Below are 22,883 nucleotides of genomic sequence, written 5' to 3' on the forward strand. Positions count from 1 at the left end.
ACTAATGTTATTGTTATTATCATTAAAGAACATGAATATTATGATTAACTAGTTATAATTATAATTATTATTATTATTAACAAAAGTATTTTATTAAGATTACTATCAATAATAAGATTGTTATAAGTATAAAAAAAATAAGTTTCATTATCATTATTATTAAATTAATTAAATTATTAAAAACTACTGATATTATCGCTATTATGAGATTTATTATTAAAACTATCATCATTATTATTATTAGTAGTATCATCTATAATAATATTATTGAAAATAATTACGTTTAAGAAAATAAAAGTTTTAAGAATATTATTAAGGTTATAAGTATGTTTTAAACATATTAACAGTCTTTATATAATTATCCATATATAACGAAATAGGTCTTTTTAATATATATATATATATATATATATATATATATATATATATATATATATATATATATATATACATGAAACTATATAAATAATAATCATTCCCATATATATATATAAACTAAATAAATGATATATAAAATTATAATATATGTAATTGTTCGATTACGATTATAGGTATTAATATATATATACAAATGATATAGGTTCGTGAATCCAAGGCCAACCCAACATTTGTTCAATGATGTTATATGTATTTTTACTACAAAATACAGTATTGTGAGTTTCATTTGCTCCCTTTTTAATTGCTTTTGCAATATATATTTTTGGGCTGAGAATACATGATCTGCTTTTATAAATGTTTACGAAATAGACACAAGTAATTTAAAATATATTCTACGTTGAGTTGTACCACTGGCATACTTCCCTGTAGCTTGGTAACTACTATTTACATGTGGTATTGTAAACGCGAATCCTGTTGATAGATCTATCGGGCCTGACAACCCCAACCGGACTAGACGACTAGTATTCAACGGTTGCACAGTACTTCATTTCGGTGACTACTCTTGGTACAGTGTAGTGAGATTTCATAATAAAGGGAATATGCGACGTTGATTAAATGTTAAGTATGGTTACCAAGTGCTCAACCACTTAGAATGCTTTACATACACTTGCGAGTGTATTATGTTTATGATTATGAAATCTTGTGGTCTATTAACATATTAAAATGATTATTATGATAAACCTATGAACTCACCAACCTTTTGGTTGACACATTTAAGCATGTTTATTCTCAGGTACGAATTAAGTCTTCCGCTGTGCATTTGCTCATTTTAAGGACATTACTTGGAGTCAATCATCACAATGGGACCAAATGTTGATGACTTCGTCCAGGGGGATAAGGACGGGTCGTTTCAGTTGGAAAAACTCGGGTTATTACATTACCCACCTGTTATTGAAAATTTCGTCCCGAAATTTGGATGATGGCAGTTATTGATGAAAATAAAATATTTTCGTATCATTTGAAATCCACGTTTCAACGTGAGCTTGAATTCTATAACTAAGTTTGCAAATAAAGTTTATACTTGGCTTGAATAGTTTGTTTTTCCAGACGTAAGCCTTCATACATTCTTTTAATAAATGAATTTGTTCATATACGAGTGTTTCGTCAAATAATATGATAAGATTAAATAATCTTTCGAGATCTCTATACGGATGGACTTCTAAGGTCCGTTCGGTTTCGTAATGAATACGAGTTAAGTGTATGGAATTTCTTATCATCAAGAATATGAATGAAATGATTCGGTTACGTGTAAAAATACGATTGAATATGTCACTAACGGATGTATTGAAGTAATAGTTGTCCGCCTTGACTTTTCGATGTAATCACTATTGAATCTCCTAAATTTAAGGGATTTGAATAAAATCGTTTGAAATATGTGAGATTTTGATCCGGTAATTAAGGAAATTAGAATCCTTTTCTTTTTGATTTAATACGATTATCTTAATCGGCTGACGCGTTGCTATGGTAAAAAGTTTTGATATAAATTAATCATCTCTGCGTCCTTATTTTCTCAACCTCAATCTTCTTACTTTCAAAATTCTATTTTCGAAAATTTTGTGAAGATGCTTCATCCGCTCTTGATTTTCGTTACTATTTTGACTGTGTATACAGTCATTCTTCTTTTTAGTCTACCACTAGAAGAATCTCTGTTCTTCTATAATGCTCTAGGGGTGACAGTATTTTTAATTCTACCACTCCTCTGTTTTTCAATACTTATTGATATAAATGGTTTATGATCTTCCATGTTTGTTGTCTTTTATATTCTGACCTATTTTTCGAAGACTCGTGCTTTTTATCCAAGAAGATCTTCAACTTGTTCTTCTATACATGGTCAAATAATACAGATCAATGGCTGGTGATAATGCAGAAACATTCGCTGTTCATCGTCATAGTATCCGTTTTCACCTTGTTTTCTCTTCTCGACTTTAAATCAAGCAAGTAATGGTCCAGAATTCGTAGGTATGGAGTTTCGAATGATCATAATATACAAAGTAGAAAGGAAAGGTAATAGCACAATTTGATTTGTCAAATTACCAGAATATCCGAAAAAGACCGAATCATCAAGAAATATATTTCCTTGATATGTTTAGAAGTTAAATAGAATGAAAGAGTTATGTAACATGGTTCATGATGATTGTAAGGTCTGTGAATCATCATCTTCCATTAAAAATTCAGCATGACTTCGGAGCAAGATATTCTCTAAAGATGTCATCAGATCCAGAATTACCTGGATTCTTTGAATATAGGGTTTGGTCCTTGTATTTGTCCTTGGTCTCCTTCATGGTTAGCTCAATCCGTTTTTCAGTTCTAAATATGAGCCTTTTTCAATACGTTATTCTTTATCATCAAACTTTTGGCCATTAAGACCATCTATAGCCTTTGCTGCTTCGTCAGCATTCTCAAGGTTAACGAATCTGAATCGTTGGTTATCAATCCGAGATGGTTTCAAGAGATTTTATTTTTAGATGATTAAACGCTGATTGTAATCGTTAACGGATCTAATGGTTGACGAATAGGCGTTGTTGATTTCAAAAGTAATGAATGTTAATTTCGATGGTTTGATGTGATAATTCATCATAGAATACAAATGAATATAATTCATGAATGTAGTGATCTTTAGGAAGATAACACTTGCTAAAGCTTTACTTAGATTCCGATACGTCAAAATCAGCATATGTAGTAGTTGTTCTTTAGTGAGCGGATACACATATCTTGTGAGTGTAATTAGTATAGTTACTGATTATTGAATCAGAATTTGAAGAATGTATAATGTAACATATTAATGTGAGATATAAATATTTCTCGGGTTTTATCTACCCGTTAAATATTTTTACAATTTACAGTTTGTACAGAAGAGTTTTTAATTACAATCTTTATGAAGATATATATTCGTATATATTCTTCAGATGTAATCATGGATTTAATGAGTTAATATAATATTAAACTCATTTGATTTACGGTTGAAGATAATCTCCAAAACCTTAGAGATTTCATAATTGTCGCGAAATATTTCGCTAATGAAGTTATGAATCAATACTTCATTGTTCATTGTTTATTGATATACCTCGGTATATGATATTGATGCTCGTGAAGTTCTTGTTAAATTTACAAGGCACGAATAATGTTTTCTAGAAAGTTTCGAGTACATCAAAAATAGAAGTGAAAAATCAAACATGTATTTGAATAATACACTTAGTTTATTATGAAATGGATTTTATTGTACTGAAGCAGTGATTAATGATGGTTAAGTCATTAACGAAGGATGTACATCATAGCATATTAGTGATATGATTTAACCAAGTAGTACATACTAGTTAAGATTCACACGTAATAGTTTAGTACGAAAAGATTTATTATTGTTCCAAACCATATATATATAAAGTATACATATATAAAAAAAAAAAATCCAGGAAGAATGAGTCAATACGTCTTAACTCACAATTACTAATATTCCTTGACATCTATGGGGTGTATGATGTTGATATCCGAAGTATCGAGTGTGATGTTGAGGTATGGGATACGGATGTTGTTGTTGGTGAAGCTGATGCTGTTGGTGGTGATGTTGATGGTACTGGTGGTGCTGGCTATGCTGCTGGTGCTCTTAGATTTCGCACCATATTCTCCAGAGCCACTACTCGAGCGCGAAGCTCGTTGACTTCTTCTACTATTCCGGGATGATTGGCGGTTCGGACAAGTGGATGAATAAGATCTAGAATTCTGGATATTAGATATTCGTGGCGGGATATCCTGGAAATGAGAGTGAAAATGGTGTTCCGGATTGGTTCGCCGGTAAGTGCTTCAGGTTCTTCACCAAGAGGTGAATTCGGTTGGTGGAAGGGATCTCCTTCTTCTCGCCTCCATTGATTAAGTCGACTACGAACCCACCCCCAATTCATCCAGAAAATATGATGGCTAATAGGTTCGTTCATTCCGGTTACGTTGTCCATGGAGCTCGAGGAATCAGGTGAGAAATCCATATTATGTGTTTGGAATAAGGTTTGATATGAATTGAGTGTTGGATGCTATGTTTGTCTCCTTGAATACGTGTATATAGCAAAAAGATTTCTGTAATTTACGGAGGAAATTTAGGAAATATATCAGACAAAATCTAATATAATAAGTATGATAGTGACAAGATTAGCCTATATGTAATTGGTACAATAATTGCAGTAAGATGTCGGTGGATCAAAAATGATAAGCAGTGAGAAGTAGTGATCGGTCGCGACTAGTGGTGAGAGGCGGCGTTGAGTAGTAGTAACCAACGATAAATAGCAAAGAGTAGTGGTATAAGATGATGAGTATGTCCAGGTAGTGTTTTCGTAGTGCCAAGTAGAAATCAGGGGTGACGGACAGTGTCGGGTAGTGACGAATTGTGACGTGATTACACGCTCCTTATAGGTTATAATAACAATTAAATTGTACGGTGTAAATTTATACTCATATTTGAAATTAAACGGTTTATGTTCTAAACGGTATTTATCCAAGTAACCTACTTGACTCGCTCCCAATTCCTTATTTTGCGATGTCGGAACTTCTATATGAGTTACCGTAATGTAATCCCGGTCATTACATTACGCTATCTCACATTTCCATTCGACATAACTCCATAAGTTCAAGATGGCGTAATCAACTTATTTAGTTAAATCTCGCGTTGCGTGTACGTATGTGATTCGTAGTATAACGTTTAGTTCAAGTCCATATCATATGGGTATAGGGTGTATATGTACGTGATGTAATGTGTAGCCCTACATGTCGTATTGTGAAGCAAATAGTGCATGTATGGTGTATAAAAGTCATCCAAGACACACGGCTATAGACTAGACTTCACTAATGCTCCCTACGGTTAGACACACTAATGTATCCTAGTTCCCTATAGCCAAAGCTCTGATACCATCTTTAACACCCCGTCAAAAATCCCTTTAAATTAATGTTAACTCTGGTCCCAGTGCTTGGCTTGACTTCTACGTAACAGCAATATTCTATAGCGGAAGCAATTAATACCTGAGAATAAAACACGCAAAACGGATCAACAACAATGTTGAGTGAATCTACAGGTTTTAGGTAAACAATACAGTATGTTTAAGAAATACATTTCGAAAACGGTTATTAGTGGAAGACCACCAAGGTTTGAACCAAAAAGTTAGACAACTCCGTGTCCCATTTCAAAAGTTTGTTGACACTACCAGGTCAAGTTTCAATCATTTGTAGACAATACCATGTCAAGTTTCAAATATTCGTAGACAATACCATGTCAAGTTTTATCTCATTTGTTCGTAAACTACAATTTTAAATAACGTTGTATAGTATCTGAAAAACAGTTATCAGAAATATAGTTTCGTTTCCTTGACCACGAGATTTTACAAGTACAACTCCAAGTTGCGAAACGTTTGCATAATCTATGAGCACCTGAATACTAGCAATGACCCGAGTATAGAATCCACTATACTCGCCTTTACCTCATAAAATGTTATACACTTGTTCGAGTGTCTTAATGTTCAAAGTAAATGCACCACAGTTTTTATAGCGGGTGAGGTTGTCAACCTAACGGATCCGTCCATCTAAATTGTGCCTACACCGATGGTATTTAAAGTATTCAAGCTAGAGGCTTTTTGAACAAACTCAATATGCATATATAGTACTCGTGTCAATACAAAAGCATTTGATAATGTAAGTATAACAGCATGTATTCTCATCCCTGAAAAACATGTAAAATGCGGGACTGTAGACTCACCTTTGAATAAAGCTCGGATTGAAAAGTGGACAATTTACTTGTACGGTTTATAGCCGAGTAATGCAACCTAAGTATATGTATTTAGGTTGGTCAATAAATATGTCTTAAACAAGTGTGGTTTCATAGTATAAGTTGTCTTATTGCTCGAATTGAAGCGTTTCAAAGTAGAAGTCAACATACAGTCAACTAATTCATGCAAGTCAAACAAAGTCAACCGAAGTCAAACCGAAAGTCAAACTTGGTCAAAGTAGTCAACTAAAGTCAACATCAGTAGGTTGATGTCAAATGTTGGTCAACATATCAAACCTAAGTCAAACAACACGTTTTAGATCATAATTGGTCAATTTCACAATTTCAGTTTATCGTTGTGCACAAAGTTCATGTACATGTAGCAAACTTAGCATATTATCTCATAGTACAAAATTCAAGTAAACATGGAAAACTCCAGATCATAACTATACTCAAAATCGATTCCAAAAAGTCCAGCCAGGGTCTCATATGATAATTAAAAGTCAGGAAACAGAAGGGGTACATTTGGGGTTCACCAAGTCAGTTTCTGACCGCGCACTGATTTGGTTTTAGCTATAACCGGAGTTAGGAACATGCAATCGATACAAGACCAGTGGCCATAGTTCAAAAACAAGTTAAACTAACACATATCAAAAATCTAGAAATTTTGGTTTAGCCAATTTGTACAGTTTATTCATGAAAATTGAACATTCAGTTTTTCAGCTCAAATCAGAATTTACATAAAGTATGGCCCTATTGTGCCCAATGCATAAGGTTTCAGATATTGATATAAACTAACAATAAGTCACATATCATGTTAAAATTCATTTTCCTGAAGATTACATGCTCATTCAATAAACACAATCCACAGAGTATAAAACAGAGAGCAATTTACAGATTCGATTCTAGTTTCGCTAGTCACATTCGCATGCGATTAGCCGAAGATCTAGATACAATTAGCCTATGATATCTACATGAAAGATGAAGTAATTTTTGTTTATATTTCAAATATGCAAAGCTTTAATCACAGAAGCTAACACATTTTATCATACAAGGTCGTTTTCATGCAAGTGCTGTATAAAACTACTTTTACACTAATTCAAGCATATCTCGGGTTTTACATAAGCAAACGACATGATATCTGAAATGTCCCGTTCTTATTGATTAAAAACGTTCCATATTAATTGATTTCGTTGCGAGGTTTTGACCTCTATATGAGACGTTTTTCAAAGACTGCATTCATTTTTAAACAAACCATAACCTTTATTTCATCAATAAAGGTTTAAAAAGCTTTACGTAGATTATCAAATAATGATAATCTAAAATATCCTGTTTACACACGACCATTACATAATGGTTTACAATACAAATATGTTACAACAAAATAAGTTTCTTGAATGCAGTTTTTACACAATATCATACAAGCATGGACTCCAAATCTTGTCCTTATTTAAGTATGCGACAGCGGAAGCTCTTAATAATCACCTGAGAATAAACATGCTTAAAACGTCAACAAAAATGTTGGTGAGTTATAGGTTTAACCTATATATATCAAATCGTAACAATAGACCACAAGATTTCATATTTCAATACACATCCCATACATAGAGATAAAAATCATTCATATGGTGAACACCTGGTAACCGACAATAACAAGATGCATATATAAGAATATCCCCATCATTCCGGGACACCCTTCGGACATGATATAAATTTCGAAGTACTAAAACATCCGGTACTTTGGATGGGGCTTGTTGGGCCCGATAGATCTATCTTTAGGATTCGCGTCAATTAGGGTGTCTGTTCCCTAATTCTTAGATTACCAGACTTAATAAAAAGGGGCATATTCGATTTCGATAATTCAACCATAGAATGTAGTTTCACGTACTTGTGTCTATTTTGTAAATCATTTATAAAACCTGCATGTATTCTCATCCCAAAAATATTAGATTTTAAAAGTGGGACTATAACTCACTTTCACAGATTTTTACTTCGTCGGGAAGTAAGACTTGGCCACTGGTTGATTCACGAACCTATAACAATATATACATATATATCAAAGTATGTTCAAAATATATTTACAACACTTTTAATATATTTTGATGTTTTAAGTTTATTAAGTCAGCTGTCCTCGTTAGTAACCTACAACTAGTTGTCCACAGTTAGATGTACAGAAATAAATCGATAAATATTATCTTGAATCAATCCACGACCCAGTGTATACGTATCTCAGTATTGATCACAACTCAAACTATATATATTTTGGAATCAACCTCAACCCTGTATAGCTAACTCCAACATTCACATATAGAGTGTCTATGGTTGTTCCGAAATATATATAGATGTGTCGACATGATAGGTCGAAACATTGTATACGTGTCTATGGTATCTCAAGATTACATAATATATAATACAAGTTGATTAAGTTATGGTTGGAATAGATTTGTTACCAATTTTCACGTAGCTAAAATGAGAAAAATTATCCAATCTTGTTTTACCCATAACTTCTTCATTTTAAATCCATTTTGAGTGAATCAAATTGCTATGGTTTCATATTGAACTCTATTTTATGAATCTAAACAAAAAAAGTATAGGTTTCTAGTCGGAAAAATAAGTTACAAGTCGTTTTTGTAAAGGTAGTCATTTCAGTCGAAAGAACGACGTCTAGATGACCATTTTAGGAAACATACTTCCACTTTGAGTTTAACCATAATTTTTGGATATAGTTTCATGTTCATAATAAAAATCATTTTCTCAGAATAACAACTTTTAAATCAAAGTTTATCATAGTTTTTAATTAACTAACCCAAAACAGCCCGCGGTGTTACTACGACGGCGTAAATCCGGTTTTACGGTGTTTTTCGTGTTTCCAGGTTTTAAATCATTAAGTTAGCATATCATATAGATATAGAACATGTGTTTAGTTGATTTTAAAAGTCAAGTTAGAAGGATTAACTTTTGTTTGCGAACAAGTTTAGAATTAACTAAACTATGTTCTAGTGATTACAAGTTTAAACCTTCGAATAAGATAGCTTTATATGTATGAATCGAATGATGTTATGAACATCATTACTACCTTAAGTTCCTTGGATGAACCTACTGGAAAAGAGAAAAATGGACCTAGCTTCAATGGATCCTTGGATGGCTCAAAGTTCTTGAAGCAAAATCATGACACGAAAACAAGTTCAAGTAAGATCATCACTTGAAATAAGATTGTTATAGTTATAGAAATTGAACCAAAGTTTGAATATGATTATTACCTTGTATTAGAATGATAACCTACTGTAAGAAACAAAGATTTCTTGAGGTTGGATGATCACCTTACAAGATTGGAAGTGAGCTAGCAAACTTGAAAGTATTCTTGATTTTATGAAACTAGAACTTTTGGAATTTATGAAGAACACTTAGAACTTGAAGATAGAACTTGAGAGAGTTCAATTAGATGAAGAAAATTGAAGAATGAAAGTGTTTGTAGGTGTTTTTGGTCGTTGGTGTATGGATTAGATATAAAGGATATGTAATTTTGTTTTCATGTAAATAAGTCATGAATGATTACTCATATTTTTGTAATCTTATGAGATATTTCATGCTAGTTGCCAAATGATGGTTCCCACATGTGTTAGGTGACTCACATGGGCTGCTAAGAGCTGATCATTGGAGTGTATATACCAATAGTACATACATCTAAAAGCTGTGTATTGTACGAGTACGAATACGGGTGCATACGAGTAGAATTGTTGATGAAACTGAACGAGAATGTAATTGTAAGCATTTTTGTTAAGTAGAAGTATTTTGATAAGTGTATTGAAGTCTTTCAAAAGTGTATAAATACATATTAAAACACTACATGTATATACATTTTAACTGAGTCGTTAAGTCATCGTTAGTCGTTACATGTAAGTGTTGTTTTGAAACCTTTAGGTTAACGATCTTGTTAAATGTTGTTAACCCAATGTTTATAATATCAAAAGAGATTTTAAATTATTATATTATCATGATATTATGATGTACGAATATCTCTTAATATGATATATATACATTAAATGTCGTTACAACGATAAACGTTACATATATGTCTCGTCTCAAAATCATTAAGTTAGTAGTCTTGTTTTTACATATGTAGTTCATTGTTAATATAATTAATGATATGTTTACTTATCATAATATCATGTTAACTATATATATAACCATATATATGTCATCATATAGTTTTTTTTTTACAAGTTTTAACGTTCGTGAATCACCGGTCAACTTGGGTGGTCAATTGTCTATATGAAACCTATTTCAATTAATCAAGTCTTAACAAGTTTGATTGCTTAACATGTTGGAAACATTTAATAATGTAAACATCAATCTCAATTAATATATATAAACATGGAAAAGTTCGGGTCACTACAATATCCTAGTGTAAACTGAGTGTTTTTAAATTACCTATCCAATGGTATAAATTTCACAATCCAATTCTTGGTCTATCAAACCCAGATTTCTGATCAATCACAAAAACACAACGTTAATTTCAATTGGCCATAACTTGATCATCCGGAAATGAAATCAAGCGAATCCAAAGCCTAAAATCAATAGTTTTTCACAATGAATCTAATTATAATATAATATCATACAATTGAAAAATTAAAATTACTGTACACATCAAATACAAATTCGGTTTTCGCATAAAACAATCAAGACGAGCAATTTATCGCATTTAGTATTCATCAAACATCAAGACTTGAGCAATAGACAACCTAATCCATGAAACCTTAATAACAATCTGATTTTAGAGATTAGAGTTTATGTGTTTATACCTTTGATCACAAAATCGTTTATACAAACGCGTAGAGAACGATGCAAGCAACAATATTGATCAAAGAAGCAAAAACAAGAGATCAAAACTTGATGGAGAATTGTAGGGATGAAGGTATGGGATTATTTGGTGTGTATGGGGCTGCAATCATGGAGCAAGAATGATAGAAAAAAAAATGGGATATGTTCTCTTGTTACTTAGAAATTAAGAGAATATAGTTAGTGTCCTAAACAACCAAAAGTCAACAAACATGGGCCTAAACTAATAGTCAACATGCATTGGCTACTCATGGGACCAAGGATGATGAGGTATGAGGTCATGGCCATGTGGCCTCGGGCTCGGGTCTCGGGCTCGTTTTGTGTAAAAGCTCGTTCGTGCGTGGTTCGTTTCGAGTGCCATTAACCGTACCGAATCTCCGGAACGTTAACTAGTCGTTGAAACAAAATCACCGTGTTTAATTCATTAAGTAAATAATAAATTAAATTTCTTTCATAAGTTCAATAATTATTAAGAATAATTATTCTATCGTTTTTCTGAGTTCCGTTAACTGAAAAGTTTTCTAGGCGATTAACTTTAATCGTATCGTTTCTAGTTTAATTCGTCAACCGAATTAAGTTCACTAATTAATATAACATATTAATATTAATTCAAGTAATCCACTAAGGATCAAGTATGCATTTAATTACTTTAAATACGAAAAAGTTTCACGTAGCCACTGTTAACTATTCTGGAAAAAAAAAATTGGCGTATGAAAATTGTATGATTTAACTAACGATCGTCAAGTATTTAACGGAAGTTTTAGCGGAAAAACTCGGGTTGTTACACTTGTCCATGGAGGCGATTCACATCGTTAGAAGCCTTATGGAGAAGTATAGGGAAAAACAAAAGAACCTACACATGGCGTTCTTAGACTTGGAAAAGGCTTATGACTGTGTCCCTCGCGAGCTGATTTGGAAGACTCTTAATGTTAGGGGTGTCCCAAGTAGATATATAAGAACGATTAGAGATATGTACGAGGGGGCGAAGACTCGTGTACGTACGACGGTAGGAAACGCAGAGTTTTTCCCGGTAGAGGTAGGTTTACATCAGGGATCGGCCCTTAGCCCATATCTTTTCGCTTTGATCCTAGACGAACTAACTCAGAGGATACAAGATGACATCCCATGGTGCCTAATTTTCGCCGACGATATTGTATTAGTTTCGGATTCCCAGGATGAGCTTAACAGAAGGCTAGAGCAATGGAGGATCGCCCTAGAATCAAATGGCCTACGGATTAGCAGATTTAAATCGGAGTACCTTAGATGCGATTTCAAGACGAGCGAAGAGGAACAAGAGGATATAGTGGATGTCCGAATTGGGGATCAGACTTTACCTCCACAAGAGTCCTTTAGATATTTAGGCTCGATGCTTCATAAATCGGGAAGGATAGATGAGGATGTGGCGCATCGTATACGAGCAGGATGGTTGAAGTGGAGGGCAGCGAAATGGGTGTTGTGCGACAAGAAGATACCCCTCAAATTGAAAGGGAAATTCTACAAGGTGGCAATCAGACCAGCCATGCTGTACGGATCAGAGTGTTGGCCAATGACGAAAGCCCAAGAGAGGAGGATGGAGATGGCAGAAATGAGGATGCTTAGGTGGACGTGTGGAAAGACCATGCTAGATATGATACCAAATGGAGTCTTTAGGGAGAACTTGGAAGTTGGGAATATAACCAACAAGCTGAGGGAAGGAAGACTTAGATGGTTTGGGCATGTTATGAGGCGCCCACTTTTAGCCCCAGTTAGGAGAGTTGAGACCCTAGTTGTTGGGGGCGTAAGGAGAAGGGGTAGACCCAGACGTAGGTTGGAGGATAGATTGAAGCTTGACCTGAAAGAGCTTCTACTGACGGAGGACATGACTTCTGATAGGAGCCCGTGGAGGAGTAGAATTAGTGTAATTGAGTAGGACTCTTTTTAGGCATATTAGAACGTTTATAGGCGCTAGAGTTTTTTAGGGTAGTTTATTGTTTATTTTACAACCATATATTAACTATAACTATTTAATATATAGCTACACTACTTATTATATATTTATCCCTTTACATGGTTTCTGTTTTTTCCTGTATAGTTATTTATTGCATCTCGGTATCTATGTGTTTTTATTTATAATATATATATATAAGGTCCCATGTATATGTTTGTTTTTGTTTATGTATGTATGTATCTAAGTGTATATGTATGTCTGTATATATATGTATACATGTTTAGGTATACGTATTTTTACATGCTTATGTGTGGGTGTGAGCATATATAGTTATATAATTATAGGTGTATGTATGGGTGTGGGTGTGGGTGTGGGGTGGGGTGGGGGGTAGTTTGACTTTTTTTTTTTTTTTTTTGAAATTACTTATTACTGCGCATTATATTATTCATGCTATCTGTCATACTATTGTGCATTACTGCTATATGTGTTTTCTTTTTTGGCTTCTTCGTTTGGTTTCATCTTCCTAGACGCACATAAGTTATGTGACATAACGCTTACAAGTACGTATGCCCGCACTTTCCCGTTTTAATGAGCTTTCCTGGCCGGAGGTCCTTTAAGAAGCAATCTCTTGGCTCTCGAGTAGAGGGTGGGACGATCTTATCTAGGCGCGGGTTCTATACCCGCGGGTGGAGTAGTGACTTCCCTCTAATCTAGGGTTCGAGGAATGATTGTCTACACTCCGCCTCCCACATACCCTACACTCGTGGGATTGAGTATTGTTGTTGTTGTTGTTGTTGTTGTAGTAGTATTTTGATTTACTATTTTATTGATTATCATTTGCTTTTAATATTAAGTTACTTCTATATTTTTCTGATTTAATATAAAAGCTTTTTACATTTTTATGATTTTTATTTTCATCTTATTAGTAATATTAACCTCTGACTTTTTTTCAAGGCAAATTTTGACTATGTTGATAAATCACTTACATGTAAATATCTTTTTAATATAATATAATGTGAAAATCAGTATAAAAGTTCTCGCTATTACTAATAAAAATCTGAATCATTTTTACAATTCTATATCTCTTTTTACAATTTTCGTTTTAACCTTTCAACATGTGTATTGTGTATCATGTGTTTGTTAACTACGGAGTAATAACTTAGAGTGAAAACTAACACTCAAAGGTTATAGAAAGAACTAGTTTTCGAACCCTCGCTTCGCGCCGGGGGTTCGATTTTTAATGTATTTTATTGTGTTTAGTTACGTAGCCTGCGAGTGAAAAATCAACATATATGAATAGTACCCTAAATATTTAGCGTTTTTTTAAAAGTGTCCGTTTTGTGTATAGTTAGTGACATTGTGTTCATAAAATTATTTCGAGTTTAAGGATGGTGTCGGAAAAATTTAACTCGTTGCGAGCGAGAAGATATGACCTGTTGAATATTTGAGTGGAGTTTATTTAAGATATTTTATGAAAATTTTGATTTGACGCTTTAACCCCCTGTGTTGTAGGTCGATTTTGATTTTTGAACAAAGTGTGGAGGGCTTTTGTGGTGTTACTTGAAAGAAAGAAGGGAAAAGGGAAAGGGAAAAAAAAGGAGGTGAAAATACGAAAATACCCCTGATACTATTAATAAGTTTTGTCTAATAGTTAATATGGTAATGGTAATTTGTCAACCAAGTTTGGTGAAGTCACTTGGAGCTAGTTTGAGTACACTGAATAGTTCAAACGATAAATGCTTATATATTCAATATTTAATGCTACATTCAATATTTAATGCAGTCTGTTTCCGATATTTTAATGATATGTGAGATGAATGGTTTAACATTTAATAATGAACTATTCAGAGTTAAAATATTCTCTTAACCATTAAACAAATTTTATGTAATATCATCTTTAATTGTACACGAACACTTGTTACACTATCATATTACGGATTATTTTTTGTTCATGTAAAATTTAATAACATTATATCATTTACATTGTTCATTCAAAATGATTATCAAACATACTATTGTCATTCGAAACCTTTTGAATCATTCAAACTATAAACCATTCTGCATTTAATTATTCAATTTTATCAAACACACCCCGATTGCTTTTAGGTTGCTTGCGCAGGAACACGCAAAACTATTTAACCAACTATTCTCAAAATAATTACATAGTAAGAAAACTAAACAGTTTAGCAAGATCACATGAAGCACCCAAACATAATAGGGATGTTTTAATTGTTTACTTTAAATAGTTTATATATATATTTTTTTATCATTACTTGAAAATAAGGTAAGAGTCACCTTTTTTAAAGGGTGATGTGTCACCACCAAATTTTAGTCATACACCAGCTTTACAATTTTGTACAGTACAACATGATAATGCATGTTTGATGGTGTACGGCTAAAAATTAGTGATGTACGAATCACTTCCCTGTTTTAAAGTGTATTCTCTCTAAAATAAGGTCATACTAGTTTGTTATAGATCCTGTCACAGCAAATTTGAAACAATGAAAGCATAAAACAAAGTTTCACTAGATAAAACATAATGATAAAAAAATCCATGCACAAGAAAATGAAATTCCAGTAAAACCTAATAAACCATAAGGCTCTGCTGCACCCGGCTATATATTTGTACGGTCACGTCACTCATCATCATAACATACACAAAACGCTAACTTGGGTTTAATCTCAGCAACGGGGGCGGCCTCGGGTGGTGTGTTTCACCCTCTGAGCCTTGGCTAAAAGACTCGAGTCCTAGGTATATTATATATTATATAATATCTAACAATGTACATGTTTCATAGCTACAAACCCTTTTATTTGCAAAACAGACTTAGCTGGCTGGATGTTAAAACGAACCAACAAACACATACCATTCATTATCGACACTCGGTTAGCTGTACAACTCTCTTGATCCCATTACATTAAGTAGTAGCATTAGCAGCAGCTGCTGCAGACGCCGCCGCAGCGGCAGCGTATCCACCCATTGCCCCAATCCTCCTTTCTGGAAATATATCAGACTAATTTGTTAGAAAATTGAAATAAATCGCTTAAGAGTGAATTACATCAAACACATACCATTCATTCTCGACACTCACGTAGGTGTCTTAAGTGGCAATTTCGACCCATTTACTAAAATTTAAGTCACTTTGAGTTCCATTTGTCTCAAAAGGGCCACAACAAAAGATTTGATTATTAGGGTAACGGGTTGAACGGATTCAACAGGTCAAAGGGGTTAAAGGTCATCCAAAGTCTATCTTTTATAGTTGTATAATTGTATTTATATTGTACAAACAAATTGTTTTTATTCAAAAGACTTGGATTAATATTAAATAAAATTATGTTTGTAATAATAAACCAACATATATAATATTTGCTACAAAACTAAAGAGGGAAATGTGAAGCAAAAAATTTAATTTCCACTTGCTGTGTTTCCAAAAAAGGTAAGTTCTTTCAAGGTATTAAGTCAAAATATATACTAAAAGTACATTTAAAGCCAAAAATATGTGTAGTTCTTTAGTTTCGGATATTTTATTCCTTATAAAGTTGTAATTTATCGTGGTAATTAGCTTTAATCTACAAACTTAAGACGTTAAATTATTACTTCAGTCTAAAAAGTAACGCCCTTGACCATTAAAATTCAGAGTATAATAAAAAACTGAAGGTGGCAACATTGACCCGTGTCTATGAATGGGTTGATAGTTGTTATATCTCATATCTCATAATGGTTAAATCAAACAGTTAAACTTATATAAAAGCAGGTCATATGGGTCAAAAGTAATCCAAAGTAAAGATTTCTATTGATACAACCTTCTAAGTCGGTTAAATAGAAGTTTTAGATTATTCAGTTTAAGTAATCATATTAAAGTCGTTACAGTTACTTATTAAAAACAAAAAAATTAAAACCAGAAAAATACCTCCAGCAGCAACAAGTTTCTCGACACGAGCAACTATATGTTTCCCATAAGTATATTTCTTAAGAGCATTCAGATGAACCTTGATACGATTAAGGATCATTTCAAGTTGGTGGTCATCACACGTCTCCAAAACTTTCTGCACAACGTAATTAGCAAACTGATCCTTCATCATTACCTGACATCATAAACCAACCACAATTACAATTTAACACTACAAATAAATATAATAATTAAATATTAACACAACTTAATTAGTAGACTAACTAACCTGAAGTGGTTCATTTTCATCAGTGGTGCCTAACATTTCGGTCACAAGGGTCCGACGTTCCTCTGGGGTACCAAAAGTCAAACACTTTTCGACAACATTCGAGGCAAACTTTTGTTGACTCATTTGAACTATCTGCCCGGTTAACTGGTCTATAATCGTAGTACGCTCATGTGGCTTTCCATGTTCTAGCACGTGCTGTCAAACCATTAAAAGTAACGCGTTAAAATTACATTTTGGTGACTTATGAGTTCATTTGACCCGTTTTCTTTTCAGCTTTACTTCATTTGACCCGTTAGATATAATAAAATATTATGCTAATATATACCTGAACAACATAATTTCCATATTGGTCTTGCGCCAACATGATAATAGATTTCAAGATTTCGTCCATCACAATGCTTTGCGTTTTCGGGTCATGACAGTGCTCCAAAACCCTCTATTGCCAATAAAAAAAAATAATAAATAAAATAAATAAATAAATAAAATAATCGGCATTAATCAAATTGGAAAATAAGTAACCCAAATATTACAAATATCAGCGTACAGTAGTCGTACACAGAGTAACCCGGTTACTCCGCGTATATGATATATCTAAGTAAAATATTCCCTCTACCCAGGTAGCCTGAATAGTTAAAAAAAAAAAAAAAAAAAAACTTTAAAAAAAAAAATATCTCACCTGTACGACACGACAACCATAGGGATGGGTTGACAAAGTTACAACTTGATCATAAAAAGTAGAAATGATAAAATGAATAGCATCTTCCGGTACACACTCAATACACTTTTGAATAACATGATTCCCATTTTGATCACGTACACAACGCATCACGTGACCATCAAGCTCCGCAACCATTTTTGTTTGTTGGTCAAGGTCAACAACCTCAAACGCCTGCAACAAACCAAGTCAAAGTGTTTAAGTAATTTATATAAACTAATATAATATGCATACCTCATTGATCCAGTTTTATCTTTACTTTGAAAGTCATTCATAGATTAACATATACTAATAAAGGAAAGACAAAAATAAACGAAATAAATTTCTTTCAATAAACCGTTAAAAAAAGTGTTACCTTTTGGATAACTCGGCAACCATACATCTGAAGACTAAGTGTAAGAACATGTCCGTTTAGCTGTTCAGCTAGTTCTCTAATTTGTGTAGCATTTCCATGTTCAAAAAACTACACATGTCAAAAACAATAAAACAATTGTTATAAATAAATACTTATGTTTATCCAACAAGACAACCTTCAAATAAATGTGACCGCATTACCTTCTGGATGACATAATTACCGAACACATCAGTCATAAGTGTAAAAGCTTGTGGCATAATTTCATCGAACACCATGTCTTTCTCTTCGGTTGTTGCGGTCTCAAGTTTCTGTTGAATAAAACGACTTCCGTATTGATCCGCACTGTTCATACAGCATTTCATGTATATTAGATATTAGAATATTAGATATTGTATAAAAGTATTTTAGACTTCATTATTTACCTAAAAAGGTTGAAAATAACACATTTAAACTTAACATATATTCTTTAAATAACCATTGTACTCGGCAAAAAGTAAAAAATATTTGAACTTTTGACTCCTTTTAATGCATTTAAAAACACAGGCTAAATGCATTAGCCCAAATAACAAATCTTTAAAAAACACTTCCCAAGAATATCAGTTTTTAAAGAAAGTAATCAAGAAATTTTAAGAATCAATGGGCAAAAAAATGAACCTGAATTCAACGACGTGGCCCGCAATTTCAGACAGCTCAAAGCACCTGGCTTTATTGCTCTTGAACTCATCGAGCAACGAGGATGCAAAACTTTCAACTCCAACTAAATTACGAATCCCAGAAGGAAACCGCAAACTGCGATCACCATGTCTAACTGGACTGCATGACCCAAAAGCCGAATTAGGCAGAAGACCACAGCCCAATGGGCTTCCAGGATACCCAACACCAAGCCCATAACCAGAGTTACCATAGTAACCATGGTTAACACCGTATTGACTCTTTTGAGGAGATAACAAACCAGCCAGGTAAGCTTTCTGAAGCGTCACTAGTTCCCTATCAATAGTTGCATCATTCAAAGCAGCAGCATATTCACTCAAGTTTTGAAGATACAACGGGTCCATTAGTGGGCCCTGATGACCCGTTGGGCTGTGATTTCCAGCTCTACTAGACCCTAAACCAAACCCAGCACCGTTGTCAAATAAAGGTGGCAAATTTAACCCACCCATCATGGTTGGTGATGCAGGGTTCATCATATAACCATTATATAAAGATGAACCTGGACTGTCAATATTCTGATATTGAGATGGTGAACCGCCAGCACCGTTGGTGGGCCCTTTCATATACGAATTAACAGGCGACCCGTTGCCCACATACTGATACGACCCGTTGCGCAAATGGGAAGTGTTTTGGATTCCATCCGTCATACCGTTACCGGAAAGAGTCAACCCGGATAAACCGGATATCAGATCGGATGGCCCGTTAACCCGTGGGCTAGCAGTACGACCCACAAGCTGCGGGTCAGGAGTGGTGCTTCTAGATAAAGATGCACCAAGAGCCGAAGCGTAGGTGTGTGAACCAGATGACATCACCTGATGATTTGGGCTGGACCGAAGTGGGTCCATTGAAGCCATATTTTGATGAAGATGAGCAAAATGTGATTCGGACAGGTCAACATTTTCATCGAATGTGTTACGGCTAGCTGGACGAGATGAATGCCTAGAGCCAGAAGCGGTTTGACTAATATCATCCTGCATTTAATACCAATTTGTAAGAAATTATTGACTTACTACATAAATTCTCTAACTACGAACGGATAAATGTAAACAAGCAATAAACGACAAGTGATAATACTCTGGTTAACAAGAAAACAATTTTATAGCAATCGGTAATTAGACGTGAGCTTTTAATGATTGAGCAAATCACCAACAATTAATCTGCAAAACACAATTGAATGACATCAATAGATCCGACAACTTTTGAACTAAATTAATTATTACTCATGTTAAAAACAAAACACGACACTGGGACGTCATAAGAACCGGAAAATTAACAAACTTTCTAATAACATCAAGCATCACATCCATAAAATTGATCAAACACACAACTGTTACCATAATCAAATTATCGACAATACACAACTGGATACCATCAAAATGAGCATAACACGACAACTTCAAACTTAAGAATAAATCAAAATAAGCTACATAAAGTAAAAAAAAAAAAAAAAAAAAAAAAAAAAGACAATCAAATAACCTGCAACACACAATTGAATGACATCAAACGATTCAACTACAACTTTTGAACTAAATTAATATTACTCATGTTAAAAACAAAACACAACACAGGGACATCATCAGAACCAGCAAATTAACAAACTTTCTAACAACATCAAGCAACACATCAAATAAAATTAGCAGACACACGCAACCATTACCAAATCAATATTCTTGACAATACACAATCGAATACGATCAAAATATCCAAAACACAACAACTTCAAACATAATAAACAATCACAACCTGAAGGATCTCAGCAATGCTCTTCTGCCTGCTCCCTAAACCCAACCCAATTAGCCCATTTCCGGCCCATTCAACCCTACTATCATTCCCATTGACTTTCCTCCTATCACCAATAGCATTATTTCCAATCCCATTACCACGTTGCGAAAATCGCCAATCCTCTTTCGACAACAATGGCGGTGGTAACCTAGGGTTTAGATTAACATTAGCATAATAATAAGAAATATACCCTGGATCAGCCCTTAACTCATCTTCTGAAATACCCCCAAATTCTGCTGCTAATCCAGCAACAGCATTTAATGATCCTTCCACTGTTGGTGGGGCCGACCCACTTCTGTACATATTAAGCTCCATTTCACGATCACTACTACTAGAACTACCAGACAATTGTTGCCTATGTTTTTCCCTCATTAACAACGTTAATTCATCGTTATTTGAAACCAATGATCGCATACCCATATCAGACATCATCTTTGAATAACTATCAGTAATCATCCCAGTATTTGGGTTTTTGTAAAAAACTAAAAATTTCACTTGGGTGTAACTAAATTTAAGAAAGGTGCAATCTTTATAAGCTCGAGATTAACTTGATTTCATGATAAAGACTGAAACTTTTTCGTTGGTGTGTCAATTTAATTGCAGATTTTGAGATGATTTGATTCAAATTGAAAAGCTTGTTTAATTGGTTGATGGTAGATGATTGATTTTGGACATTTTAATCTCGCTGTGTATGTGTAAAGATCGATTTTTGCAAGGGTTTGTGAGAAGAGAGTGAGGAGCTAAATGAAGGGAGTGATAAGCAGGGGATGATGTGGACCGTTGGATTAAGTTGGGTGACGGCACAGATCAGATTTTGTTGCGGGATTTGTTCATACAGTGGAACCTAGGGTTTTGTCTTAAATTTTACTAAGCTTTCAATACTTTAGATTATCCAATCATGTTACCCCATATATGACAAGGAGTGTGGTATTTGCGAATTAATAATTTAATGATTATTAAACTAATAATTTATTTATTTTTAATTAATACAGAACAAAATTGCGTTGTTGGTCCTTGTTTGCTTAAAAATTGTATTTTGGCGTAAAAAAAATTTCGACTTAGTCACTGTACTTTTAGATTTTGATGTGCTTGGTCACTCAACTCATAGTCTGTTAAATTTGATAAGTCAAGTCACCTCTATGCATGACACATGAGAGTATTTTCATCCATTTCATCAATTAATAATATTAGATGGATCTGTTGGTTGAAGGTGGGTTAATGCACCAAACGATAAACTTAAGTACGATTAATCAAATAATATGTTTTGATGATGACACATACATATGCATAAGTAATGACTGACATCTTAACAATAAACACGCAAGGTCACTAAACCATACTTTATCTTGCAAACGACCAAGTCAAACATAGGTTAAAGAATGAAATTAAAAGTTCAGTTAAACACACGGTCGAGGTACGGTCGACCGCATAGTCAACCGTGAAACCCCAAACTTAATTGCAACACAGTTTTGTGAAAACAAGTTGCACGGTCGCCACCACGGTCAATCGCAGTGCGACCGCAGTTTTCTCTGTTAACATTTTCGACCAAATAAAGTTTGACTAGTTCCCGACATCTATAATTCATGAAACTTTTCTCAATATGCTTAGAATAGATGCCTTCTCCATACTCAATTGGGTTTTGGTCATAAAAACACTAATTGTGATTAATTACGCCTAATGACATTTTAATGACAAATTAACTAAGATTAAGCATAACACATAAGTGTTAATCAACAACTTGTGATCTTAATTCTTATCTAGATATTCTCAGTATGATCATCAAGTACAAACACACTTAAGCCAATATTACTAGAACAATAATTGCTATTAGAAATGACTTAGTGATTAATTAAGGCTAAATGAGGAACAATGCTCTCAAGGTTAACTAGTAATGACTTGTAATCCTAAAACACACTTAGATACATTTAGGATGGTCACCAAGTCTCAGCTAGAGATTGCTCTTCCCTTGTGCATGTGTTGGACATTAATGTGTGCTTACACATTAATCAAGCAATATGTTACATTGCACTTAAACTTGTTAAAGCTTGAATTATAAGTTGTGCAAGTATCTATATGATTGATTCTAGAATAACTATCTCTTGCTATGTGAGTATTACATACTACTTGCCAATATGATTAATACTCATAAACTTGTCAACTTGATTAATATGTTTGCTATGTGCTCACTAGTTAGGAT

At 33.7% G+C, this 22,883-nt stretch overlaps 1 protein-coding gene across 1 annotated transcript; it reads right to left on the reverse strand.

Annotated features, from left to right (window-relative positions):
* Positions 1-15,454: 15,454 nt before the first annotated feature.
* LOC139839541 (pumilio homolog 1-like) lies at positions 15,455-21,554 on the reverse strand. The gene is made up of 9 exons (XM_071829624.1): positions 20,648-21,554; positions 18,848-19,875; positions 18,394-18,535; positions 18,194-18,301; positions 17,800-18,012; positions 17,449-17,559; positions 17,124-17,318; positions 16,856-17,030; positions 15,455-15,942 (listed from the first exon to the last, which is right to left on the reverse strand). The coding sequence occupies exons 1-9, from the start codon at positions 21,140-21,142 to the stop codon at positions 15,863-15,865; spliced, it is 2,547 nt and encodes an 848-aa protein (XP_071685725.1). The 5' UTR covers positions 21,143-21,554; the 3' UTR covers positions 15,455-15,862.
* Positions 21,555-22,883: the final 1,329 nt, after the last annotated feature.

Source organism: Rutidosis leptorrhynchoides, chromosome 4, assembly GCF_046630445.1.
Source record: "Rutidosis leptorrhynchoides isolate AG116_Rl617_1_P2 chromosome 4, CSIRO_AGI_Rlap_v1, whole genome shotgun sequence".
Taxonomy (NCBI): Eukaryota; Viridiplantae; Streptophyta; class Magnoliopsida; order Asterales; family Asteraceae; genus Rutidosis; species Rutidosis leptorrhynchoides.

What these genes read in the sequence shown, in the direction of transcription:
- LOC139839541 (XM_071829624.1), bottom strand. Translation starts at nt 21,142, where the DNA reads ATGATTACTGATAGTTATTCAAAGATGATGTCTGATATGGGTATGCGA. An exon ending in GGCCACGTCGTTGAATTCAG is followed by an intron (nt 18,536 to 18,847) that starts GTTCATTTTTTT and finishes CTGTATGAACAG; the next exon opens with TGCGGATCAATACGGAAGTC. An exon ending in ATGGAAATTATGTTGTTCAG is followed by an intron (nt 17,319 to 17,448) that starts GTATATATTAGC and finishes ATGGTTTGACAG; the next exon opens with CACGTGCTAGAACATGGAAA.